Source organism: Neovison vison, chromosome 7 (assembly GCF_020171115.1).
Source record: "Neovison vison isolate M4711 chromosome 7, ASM_NN_V1, whole genome shotgun sequence".
Taxonomy (NCBI): domain Eukaryota; kingdom Metazoa; phylum Chordata; class Mammalia; order Carnivora; family Mustelidae; genus Neogale; species Neogale vison.
Window position 1 is genome coordinate 179,065,668 of NC_058097.1, and position 12,262 is coordinate 179,077,929.

The 12,262-nt window shown below is 35.9% G+C and overlaps 1 protein-coding gene across 1 annotated transcript in view; it reads left to right on the top strand.

The window, feature by feature from the left end:
- CAPRIN1 (cell cycle associated protein 1) overlaps positions 1-12,262 on the top strand; it is a 38,464-nt gene that overhangs the window by 11,937 nt on the left and 14,265 nt on the right. Inside the window, exons 3-9 of the mRNA XM_044259054.1 lie at positions 2,225-2,287; positions 2,399-2,485; positions 5,897-6,135; positions 6,223-6,305; positions 9,486-9,623; positions 11,171-11,223; positions 11,301-11,387. Coding sequence (XP_044114989.1) covers positions 2,225-2,287; positions 2,399-2,485; positions 5,897-6,135; positions 6,223-6,305; positions 9,486-9,623; positions 11,171-11,223; positions 11,301-11,387 — 750 coding nt within the window. The remainder of the gene's footprint in view (positions 1-2,224; positions 2,288-2,398; positions 2,486-5,896; positions 6,136-6,222; positions 6,306-9,485; positions 9,624-11,170; positions 11,224-11,300; positions 11,388-12,262) is intronic.

The window sequence follows — 12,262 nt, forward strand, 5'->3', positions numbered from 1 at the left end:
GTTCTTAAGATATTAAATGATAAAGCTAAGCCAGGTACGTAAAACTGTACCCTATGAGGGGTATATAGTATACTCAACTCTATTACTTTAGATTTAGCAGCAGCTTCTTTGAAAAATGTATAAAAAGGGAAGATAATAAATGCCAGGTATAAATTAATAGCAGTTTTTCTCTTGCCTAATAGTTAATTCAGAATTTTTACTGTAGTAGCATTACATTGCGGGCTCTCTTTCCATTCTTATATCTTCTATTATCTACATATTTCTAAGCAGGAATCCTTACTATAATAAAATATTATTATACCCTAAGTCCTCACCATTAAAAGCAAATCTGGTTTGGTTTGTTATTTCTTTTAAAAGAAAAGTAGCGTACTCTTTTAAAAAAGAAGTGAACTGTCTTTATTCATCCTCAAAGAGTGTTCAAAGGCAGTTGAGCATATCTTTTGTACCTGGAATTGGGCCTGCTATCATTTTTCAGCAGTCAACCTTAGACAAATTTTATACTTTTCCAGCTGAAGGTTATTTTGTGAAATAATCCAACTGAGAATACAGTTGGATACTTTCAACAGCCTTTAATGTTTTAATGTTTATCTTGGTTTTATTTACCTCCAAGATAACTAAGGGATTGTTACGCTTTTTTTTTGGAGGTTTTATTTATTTATTTGAGAGAGAGTGAGAATAAGCAGGAGAGGGGCATGGCGTGATTCCAGGACCCTGGTCTCATGACCTGAGCCAGTGGCAGACGCTTAACCAACTGTGAGCCATCCAGGCATCCTGTTAGGCTTTTTAATTTAGGGTGGAATGGTTATGCAAGTTGACTGTTTCTGGCATAAGGAAAATGGATCATTTGACCTAAAACTAATTAGTATTGTTTTTAAACTTATTTGACCCTGAATGCATTTTATTAGATTTTATATTTTGTTTCATGGTTAGTCTTATTTTTGCTAAGGGTAAGGAATAATGTATGTTCATAATTTATTGTGATTATATTAATTAAAAATATTTTTCCTCCTTGGGGTCTCTGGGTTGCTTAGTCAGTTAAGTGTCCAACTCTTGATTTCAGCTCAAGTAATAATCTCAGGGTTGTGAGATTGAGCCCCAATGTCAGGTGTAGCGCTGGGTGGGGAGTCCGCTTAAGATTTTCCCTCTCTCTTCTGCCCCTCCCCCCCTTAAAAAATTTCTTCCCTTTAATTTAGGTTTCTGTTTACTCCCTCTCCTGACCTTTAAAACAATAACTTAATTCTTGACTTTTGCATTACCTGTATATCTTTTCTTTGGGGTCTTATCAAATAATAGTATTCTGGGAAACTGCCACAGTTTTCATTTTAGTGAAACTAAAGATGACTTAAACCAGAGGTTAATTTTCTGTTCCTACTTTCTCACATTTAATTCCATTTGTGAGAAAATAAAACAAAGTCTTTGACTGGCACACTATCTAAGGGGGATGGAATAACTGAAGATCGTGTTACTCAAAAGGAATGGATGAAGCACATCAAAGATAGTAAGTACTTGGGTCTAATCAGGAAAAATACACTCTTTTCCTATGACTTAGTCACAGGATTTCTTTCTTTCTTTTTTTTTTTTTTAAGTCACATGAATTCTTTCCGAGGGACAAGAATTCAACACTATAAAATGTCTATGTCTGTATGCTCCTGTATAAGTAGGATTGTAACCAAATTGTATCCCTCACTCATGTGGGTAGGAACCATTTATGCAGGCCATCTGATGCCTATCTTTTTTTGAGAAACCTAGAGTAAGCATTACTGTGTCATGTCATTGGCTTATAGTACAAAATTTGGTATCATTCAGCAGGCTGGAGTACCTACATTCATTTTTTTAGCTTACTGTTTATTAAATAAGTTACTTTATGCACTAACTTAAACTGAAATTAACTAGGGGTGCCTGGGTTGCTCGGTGGGTTAAGCCTCTGCCTTCGGCTCAGGTCTTGATCTTAGGGTCCTGGGATCGAGCCCTGTATTGGACTCTGCTCAGCGGGAAGCCTGTTTCCCCCTCTCTCTGCTTGCCTCTCTGCCTAGTTGTGATCTGTCTCTGTCAAATAAATAAATGAAATCTTAAAAAAAAAAACCCACCCTGAAATTAACTAAAAAGCATCTTTAGGGCAAGATTTGAGACAAACTTAGAGGATGATATGGGTTTGTATTTCAGCATGGTTAGGCTGGTATGTATTTTAATGTGGGACATAATTTTTTTTTTTCTTTTAACATAGGGCAAGCTTGATGATTACCAGGAACGAATGAACAAAGGGGAAAGGCTTAATCAAGATCAGCTGGTAAAGATGCTACATTTTATTAAGGATTGTATGTTTGCTATTTTTAATAAGAAAATTAATTTGTGGTTCTTTGTATTTTAGTAAAATTGGGTTTTGTCTTTGTTATTTTAGGATGCCGTGTCTAAGTACCAGGAAGTCACAAATAACTTGGAGTTTGCAAAAGAACTACAGAGGAGTTTCATGGCATTAAGTCAAGATGTAAGTAAAAGATTATATATATGTTTATGAAATATTAAAAGTAAGGCAGAACATTTTTTTGTTTCTTTGGGTTTTAGTCCTTGTATTACTGTTTATAAGCTCTCTGCAAGTTGAGAGGATTGTATTCAGTTATACCTAAGATGCTTTCCAGTTCTGTAAAGTTTAATGTAACACCTGAAAGATGCCTGAGAACCAAGGTTTCAGATATGACAAACTTAATATAGTAGTTACCCTAAATATTTCATTGTTAAAAAAATTAGCTTATTTATATACACACATGCATTTATTTTCTGTATATTCCTTGTATGTGTGCACATTTATTTTTCATATATTCCTTTATGCCTAATGACCATCTTACAATCCTGTTAACTATCAGAAAATAGAGTCTTGTTTTTATATTTGGTAATCACTGTCTCCATTAGGGATCTTAAGGAATGTGGCAGACTTAAGGGATACATTCCTCTTGTATCAATTTGTGATCCACCAACGTGGTGTTTTTCCCAACATCTTTGGATGTGATAGAAGTCTTTGGGAACAGGACAAAAATTAAATACAAGGAAAGTCAAATAATTTGTTGAAAGTTGAGACCAGAAAATTCCTGTCCTGAATTGGTGTTAGCTTATTTGGAGAGGGGTTAACAACATTAAATACAAAGTTGCCTCTGATTTTGTACAATGAATAAACAAAACACTTTGTTATGTGAGGAGAGACATTGCACTACAGAGATAAAAAGTTCTGATTCTGGAACCAGACTGTTTTGAATCCTGATTCTGCCACTTTTACTTAGTAGTTGTAGGACTTTGAGTTACTGTTAACTTTTAGTTACTTGTCTGTCCCTATAACATTCAGGGTTTTCCAGAGAAATAGGACCAGTAGTATCAGAAGAGAAGCAGGGAGAGGCTGTCACACTACTTAAGTTTTCTAATCTGTAAAGTAGCGATAATAATGGTTCCTACCTCATCACAGAGTTGTGCTTGGAACAGCATTTGACTTACGGCTAATATATTTCAGGCACTTAATATTATTATTACTTATTAAATTTGATTAAAGGTGGAAAATATTAATGATATCCCTCCAAATGGAATAAAGGAAGCTTAATTTACACCAAAATAGGGAATTGTTCCACTTCACCTAGGTCAGACCCTTAGGCTTGATGAATCCTGGCCAATTTGTTTTTCTGATTTCTTTTAAAAAATATGGATCATAGAAGTAGGATTGCTATACAGTTTAATAATACAGTCATCAATTTCTCAGGCTACTAACACTGTATAAGTGAAAATACTTGCATTCTCCTTTGCTTTTGATTTAACACTGATGTTTGCAGGAACTTTTTTCACCAGGCATTTAAATTCATTTGCAGTCTTTATTGAACTCTGATCCTTTATTGCACCTTTCCACAGTTAAACACCTTTTTTGTTTTGCATTCAAGAGTTCTTGGGGCACCTGTATGGCTCTGTTGGTTAAGCTTTGGCTTGGGTCATGATCCCAGAGTCCTGGGATCGAATCCCAAGTCCAGTTCCTGGCTCTGCGGGGAGCCTGCTTCTCCCTCTCCCCCCTGCTCATGCTTTCTCACTGACTTGCTCTCTCAAATTTAAAAAAAAAAAAAAAAAAAAAAAATTATTTAAAGTTGCTCCAGCCTACCTTTTTGAGTTTTCATATTCTTTACTTGAACTTACTTTATCCAAAGTGGCATTCTTTATCTTATTTCTTCTGCTCTCTTGACTTATTTCACATTCCTGACCCCCTCCTGTATTTCTGGCCCCTGGCTACTGGCTGCCTCTCTGTCCTAAAATTGTACACATACAAAATTACACAAAATTGCACATACCCAGCCTCTGCTCCCCAGTAAGATGGAAGGCTTATCTATCTTAGGAATAGATGTCACTTTCTCCTTGAAAGCTTTCTGTACTGCCCTAGCTTAGATTTCATCTGTATGTTCACATGTTACTTACTGCTAAATATCATTTAATCTGCTACCCTCTGTGCTGCCATCCTAAATTTGTCTTACTGTAGACCACATTGTTCTCCTAGGTCTCTCTCTTCCCATTTCTCCCTTTATTATACATTTCGTATGCTTTTATCTGGTTTTCTCTGTCTCAGTTTATCCTAGCGAGGCTTGAGAAAGGGGGAAAGGTGGTAAGTAAAACACTTTTAGGACTCTTGAAAAGAGTGACCTTTTTTTAAAAGTCTGACTTTTGACCCCAGGCTGGCACTGTGCATGAGAAAAAAGACCTATTGGGTCTCCCTTTACCTTCCCAGGAAAATAAAAGACTAGCAGAAGAAAAAGAATAGTGGGGAAAAAAATATGTGTACTTAGTATATATCTCTGTTCTTCTGCCACCCTCTTGTTGTCTGCCAGCATACCCTTATTCATAAAAACAAGTTTCTTTTTCTTTTGTTAGTTTTTTATTGTTTTTAAGTAAGTTCCACATCCAACATGGGGCTTGAACTCATGACATTTGAGATCAAGAGTTGCATGCTTTACTGACTGAGCCAGCCAGGTACTCCACAGTCACTATTTTTTAAAAAAATATTTATTTTATTTGTTTTTTAAGATTTTATTTATTTGACAGAGAGAGATCACAAGTAGGCAGAGAGGCAGGCAGAGAGAGGGGGGGAAGCAGGCTCTCTGCTAAGCAGAGACCCTGATGCAGGGCTCGATCCCAGGACCCTGAGATTATAACCTGAGCCGAAGGTAGAGGCTTAACCCACTGAGCCACCCAAGCGCCCCATAGTCACAATTTTCAATATGTTGGAATAATACAATACTAATGTGGATAGTTGGGGATGAGGAAGGCAGTGATGGGTTGTGGCATCCCACAACCCAGTCATCCCTGTGAGTCGATAGTAGATACTTAAAATGAAAAAATTTGAACATTTTTCCAGAGAAGAGATGGATATAGATAAGATTTTTTATTGTTGCTGTGTTTGGGTTTCTTTTTTAATTGACTCAGGGCTTAATTAGAAATTTTAGTTTTTATGCTTTTTATTATGAAAGATGGCAAAACTAAAGAAAGGGATATAATGAACACCCCTATATCCACACTCAGCTTCTATGGTTTTCATCTCATGGCAGTCCTATTTCATACATATCCACAACTACTTACTCCCTTGCTTGCTATCAGCTAGGTTATTTTGAAGCAAATCCCAAATACATCCTTTACTGGTAACATTTCATTAGTATAATAGTTTATGTGGAGGGGAGGATGTGTTCTAAATTTCTAACAACTGTTTAAAACAGATGAATTAAATATTAAATTCTTACTTGTAATTTGGGAATCATCATTTTATATGTCAGGGTCACGTACTCCGTGAGTAGGTCTTATTTTTATTGGACCTGAAATTGGTTGAACTGTATTAGGAATTTTGTGAAATTAATTTCAGTGTCTTATGCTTACACTTTTAATGCAGATTCAGAAAACAATAAAGAAGACAGCACGTCGGGAGCAGCTTATGAGAGAAGAAGCAGAACAAAAACGTTTAAAAACTGTACTTGAGCTCCAGTATGTTTTGGACAAATTGGGAGATGATGAGGTGAGAACTGACCTGAAGCAAGGTTTGAATGGAGTGCCAATACTGTCTGAAGAGGAATTGTCATTGTTGGATGAATTCTACAAATTAGCAGACCCGGAACGGGACATGAGCTTAAGGTATAGTTATTTGATAGTAGAAACTTCTGAATGTTGACTTGACAACTAAAATGTAATTAATTTTTAAATTACTATTATTATTATAAGGTTGAATGAGCAGTATGAACATGCTTCCATTCACCTATGGGACTTGCTGGAAGGAAAGGAAAAATCTGTATGTGGAACAACCTGTGAGTATTACCATAATTTTTTATTTTGTAACTAAGAATCTTTAAAAATAAGTTTTCTGTTTAAAAGTATTGTTAATTGGGCGCCTGGGTGGTTCGGTGGGTTAAGCCGCTGCCTTCGGCTCAGATCATGATCTCAGGGTCCTGGGATCGAGTCCCACATCGGGCTCTCTGCTCAGCAGGGAGCCTGCTTCCCTCTTTCTCTCTCTCTCTGCCTGCCTCTCCATCTACTTGCGATCTCTCTCTGTCAAATAAATAAATAGAATCTTTAAAAAAAAATTTAAAAACAGTATTGTTAATTGAAGAAATTTCAGAACTGTGTAAATAACATTGATCTGCTGTTTACTTTTGGTTTATTGATTTGTTTCCTTTTTTTTCCCTTTTTGCTGTGTATGTGTGTGTATAAGTCACAAACACCAATCATAAATCGGTAGAGATGGGAATCCTAACTTACCATGGTTTTGTGTATAACTTACTGTGCTTGAAGTTGGACAGATTAACACCAAATAAACTTTTCAGAGTTGTTGGTATTAGATAGGGACTGGTTTTTTTCCTTGTTGGTGAAATTTTATGAAGAATATTTTCTGTACCTCATACATTTTACTCCTGATCCTTGCTTTCGTTTTTGCTTAGTTATTTTTTAGACTTTGTTAATTTGAGGATGTTATTTTCTTTGTATTTTTTTTAAGCCTTAATCTCAAATGAACGGTGCATATTCATTTTAAAGAAAATAAAGGGACATTTAAGTTTCACTACCGGGGTACCTGGGTGACTCAGTGGGTTAAGCCTCTGCCTTTGGCTCAGGTCATGATCTCAGGGTCCTGGGATCGAGCCACACATCTCTCCTCAGCAGGGAGCCTGCTTCCCTCCGTCCCCCTGCAGCCTGCCTCTCTGCCTCCTTGTGATCTCTGTCAAAAAAAAAAATAAAATCTTTTTTTTTTTTTTTTAAAGATTTATTTATTTATTTATTTATTTATTTATTTGACAGGCAGAGATCCCAAGGAGGCAGAGAGGCAGGCAGAGAGAGAGAGGGAAGCAGGCTCTCTGCTGAGCAGAGAACCTGTTACGGGACTCGATCCCAGGACCCTGAGATCATGACCCGAGCTGAAGGCAGTGGCTTAACCCACTGAGCCACCCAGGAGCCCTAAATAAATTAAATCTTTAGATAAAAAACCACTTTCACTACCTCAGTAAATTAGGAATTTTAGGTTTATTTCCTTAGTAAATAAGGGAATAGGTTCTTATCTTTGCTATTTATTAAGTTGATTTAGGGAAGTAGATTTTGAACATATTAAGATCAGTGTATCTGTGTTTATACCTTATTTTTAGCTGTTTGGTGGAAAATTGGATAAAAAGTTTTAATTGGCAAAACTGTATGATGTAATTTGGAGTGTATTTGCTTTAAGGAAAAGGTAAATCAAATATGGGAGCCAATCTTTTGTATCTTTTCATGTAAGAAATAATTTTCTTGGTTTGTTAACTTGCATTATTTACTGTATTCATTAAAAAATCATATTTGCTTCTTAATTTTAGATCTGCATCAAATATGTACTTAATTTATCATTTAAAGTTCGAATAGAAAGAAATCTACATGTGTGTATAAACTTGTTAGCTTAAAAAGTAGTTTTAGGTCAAGCCTGATCAAATTTTCATGAACGTTACTGAGGAGAAACGAGGGTTAAATGTCTAAGCTTATATCTTACTTGGGTGTTATTTTCTACCTAGTCTTGTTTATCTTAAGAATGTAACATCTTTATTGCTAATGAAAAGTTACTAATGACTCAAATTGGTGTTTTTATGTGCATTTAGTTTTCACAAGTTTTTTAAAACAAGTAATTCTTAGTTAGGAGGCTCTGATGCAGAGGAAGGGAGATGTGAAATGTTCATTCAAAAACTTATTAGTTTTATTGTTAACAGGATTAACTATATTGTGGTAATGTCCTTGAAGTTTTATTTATCTGTAAAGTGACCTATTCTACATTCTACATTCTACATAAATAGGTACATTTTGCATGTACTATATAAGGCCAGGAAGTTGAGATTAATTCTTTTTTTTTTTTTTTTTTTAAGATTTTACTTGTTTATTTGACAGACAGAGATCACAAGTAGGCAGAGAGGCAGGCAGAGAGAGAGGGGGAAGCAGGCTCTCTGCTAAGCAGAGACCCTGATGCAGGGCTCGATCCCAGGACCCTGGGATCATGACCTGAGCCGAAGGCAGAGGCTTTAACCCACTGAGCCACCCAGGCGCCCCGAGATTAATTCTTGACACATACCTTCACCTGCTGCCCTGTCCTCTTATATCCAGGTGTATCAAAGTCTGACAGCTTTCCCTTTTAAATATGTTTTGAATCTATCTACTTCTTTTTCTCTTCCTTCTACTTTACTTCCTTTTGTCTAATGCAATCTTTTAACTAAATCCACCCTCCCCATCCTTCTTTAAATTCTTTTAATGGCTTTCTTATATTATATTTTACATACAGTTGTTTTTGACTTAAAGACCTTGCATGTTCTGGCCTTTACCAGACTTGTCTTTTCTTGGTTTTTTCTTGCTCCCTATGGCTCAAGCCACAGCACATGGTTTCATTTTCTTGTATTTGGCACCATTTATCTTCATATAGGGCTTTTGTAAATGCTTTTGTCTCTCCCTTAAAGCACTTCTCTTCTTTCTACTACTCATCTTCCAGATCTGTGCTCTTGAAGCACTTACAAGGAAAGCCTCTCAAGTTTTTTCCTGCCTAGGTCCAATCCATTGTACCTTTGTGTAGTACTTTTCACAGATGTGATTTTACTGTTTTTGTATCTGATAATTCTTCTCTATTAGACTATAAACTTAGGGCAGATATTGTATCTTTTACAAATCTTTTTGTAGCCCCATTGCCTACTGTATTGCCCAACATATAGGTAGGCATTAAATATATACTAAATGAATAAATAATAACTGTCAGCTTTTTGTTTTGAACTAACTTCCTTTAAGTGTGTAAAGTTTAATACTGATAGGTTCTTTTTGTTCTCTATCATTCCATCATTTCTGTTTTTGGTGGATTTTAATGTTTTTTATATGTATGTTTCAGTAAGGGTTGACAAGTTTTTTTTTCCTTGGAGCAGTATTTTGTAGCTTGTTGAATCTTACTCAAGTCAGGCATTCTGAGATGGTCTAACATTATAATTCATATCAATTTCTAGATAAAGCTCTAAAGGAAATTGTTGAGCGTGTTTTCCAGTCAAACTACTTTGACAGCACCCACAACCACCAGAATGGGCTGTGTGAGGAAGAAGAGTCAGCTTCAGCACCTACAGCTGAAGACCAGGTAGCTGAAGCTGGTAAGTACTTGGGTGGATATGAGCTTTAGTTTATAGTCCTAGTTTTACTTCTTTTGCCACAAGTTCAGGCCATACATTTACTTAGTTACATAAGCACATTGAGGTTTTTAATGAAACTTTAAGCATGACAAAATAGTAAATGTGTATTAAGAGTTATTCCAGAAGTATTAAGTATCAGTCATTTAGGGGCACCTGGGTAGCTCAGGCCATTGAGTGTCCTAGTCTTGACTGCATCTCGTGTCATGATCTCCGGGTTGTGAGACGGAGCCTGTGTATGGCTCCATGCTGGGTCAGGAATCTGTTTAAGATTGTCTCCCTTTCCCTCTGCCCAAATACCAGTCATTTACTTACTGGTTCAAATGTTCAGTTGGATCACTGTTACAAACCGGTATTTTTTTGTTGCAGTATTGCTGGGCTCTTGTAATATAGATGAGGAGAAATGTTGTAGGGCTTTTTTAAGTACATTTTGGCTGACATGCCCAGATTTATCGTTGTTTACCATGCTAGTATATGAAGTGAGTAGTATGAGGGCACATATATGCATGTCTATATGTTTTAAATGGGGTGATTATAACTCCGTAATCTTCAAGTGTAAATATCTCAATGGAATGAGATTTTTTTCCATTTAACTTTAACACTTGGCATAAACTAATAAGTATGTAAGCACTCATTAGGAGTCCTTTTACGATAACTTAAGTCTGAGTATCATTGGAAGCACTGTCAGAGCATAAGTTTTGTAGTGGTTAAAAAGCATGGATTCTTGATTCAGATTGCCTGGATTGAAATCTTGGCTTTGACACTCATTAGCTATGAAACTTTGGGCAAGTGACTGAATTTCTCTGTACCTCAGCTTCTCTGTTTAGAGAGAAGTATGTATCAGGTATCTGGTACATAGTAAGCGCTTCATACAATGTTAGCTATTAGGTTGAAGCTACAAAGGGAGATGCACGTTGGTGGAATTTATGGTTGCAGATCAACATAGCGAAGTCTTTTCTCCACCTTTAACTGTTTTCACCAAGTGATTAAAATAGAGAGGAAGATTTCAATCTATATGCTGCTTTATAATATAACTTCTTAGGCTAGAGAGAGAAGTTTTAACTTAGCTCTTTATTGGCATTATACCTAATCCAGGATAACTACTCTTGAGCCTGATTCATTTTGGAGTAAATGTAAAGAAAACTCTTTCTAAATTCTTTATTGTAAGAATGATTAAAATATAGAAACTTAATGCTAACTATAACTTTGTTAATAAGTTCTGGTTATTTGATGGTAAACTGCTAACTTATTTGGAGTTTAAAATAATTGCTAATTTAAAAAAAACTTTTCTTAGGGCGCCTGGGTGGCTCAGTGGGTTAAAACCTTTGCCTTCAGCTGAGGTCATGATCCCAGGGTCCTGGGATTGAGCCCCTGAATCCAGCTCTCTGCTCAGCAGGGAGCCTGCTTCTCTGCCTACTTGTGATCTCTGTCTGTCAAATAAATAAATAAATAAAATATTTAAAAAAAATTTTTTTCTTACTCTTCATTTATATCATCTTTTAACGTCTTAGAACCTGAGCCAGCAGAAGAATACACCGAACAAAGTGAAGTTGAATCAACAGAGGTATGATTTTTATTTAATGCTGGTTTGCTTTTTCTGCCTTTCAAGCAGAACTCTGAAACATTTACTTTGCTTTGCAGTATGTAAATAGGCAATTTATGGCAGAAACACAGTTCAGCAGTGGTGAAAAGGAGCAGGTAGATGAGTGGACAGTCGAAACAGTTGAGGTAAGAGTTCTCTTGGGTGCAAGGTTGTTGTCTTTTTTTATTTGTAATTTTTATCTCCTAAGAACAAATTAAGATTGTATGTTTTTAATACATTATCATGACAAACTTATTAAACTTAAAAGATCATTATGTTTAAAAGATTATTTATACTTGTGGATGTTTAGTAGAATCTCTAATTGATCCAGCTATAGAACATATATATAAAGTTATATGTGTGTGACTTGGGGTTATTAAAGTACATGATTTGTATGTTGTTGATACCAGGTTGCTCTATAAAAATCTGGGCACCCACATGGATAGCCTTTAGAAAAGGCCCACCTTCCAAGGGAATATGTTGGAGTGTCATCTTAGACTCCTTCTCCCTAATGCTCTAGATTTCTCTAGTGTTTCTTAATTCTGTTTCTCAATTGACATTACCTTTCTTCAGGTCCTCATGTCTAGTTAGGTGTCCCTTTCATATTTTTCTTTCCTGAGTGCTCCAGGCTATCTTACTCATTTTTATAGGCCAATTATTAGAAAAGTTTTAATTAAGTTACTTATACTTGAAACTCTTGATGGTGCTGTGTAACCTATAAGATAAAATCAGAATGCCTTACCAAGTTGGTCCTTGCCATCCTTTCCATCCTCTTTTTGGTTGCTTCTTTTATATATCTGAAGTACAGAAAAAATAGCTTTCAGCTGTGAATAATAATGCTTTTCTCTTTAATATTATCCCATCAAGATCATTCTTCAAAGGTGTGTTAGTACCTTTAGTTCTTTATAGATGTACCAAAATGCACTGTTGATAGATTGAGTAAAGAACTTGCCCTGTATTCTAGAAAGTTACCTAGTTTGGATGAAAATAGTGTCCCATGAAGCCCTAGCAAGACAGTATA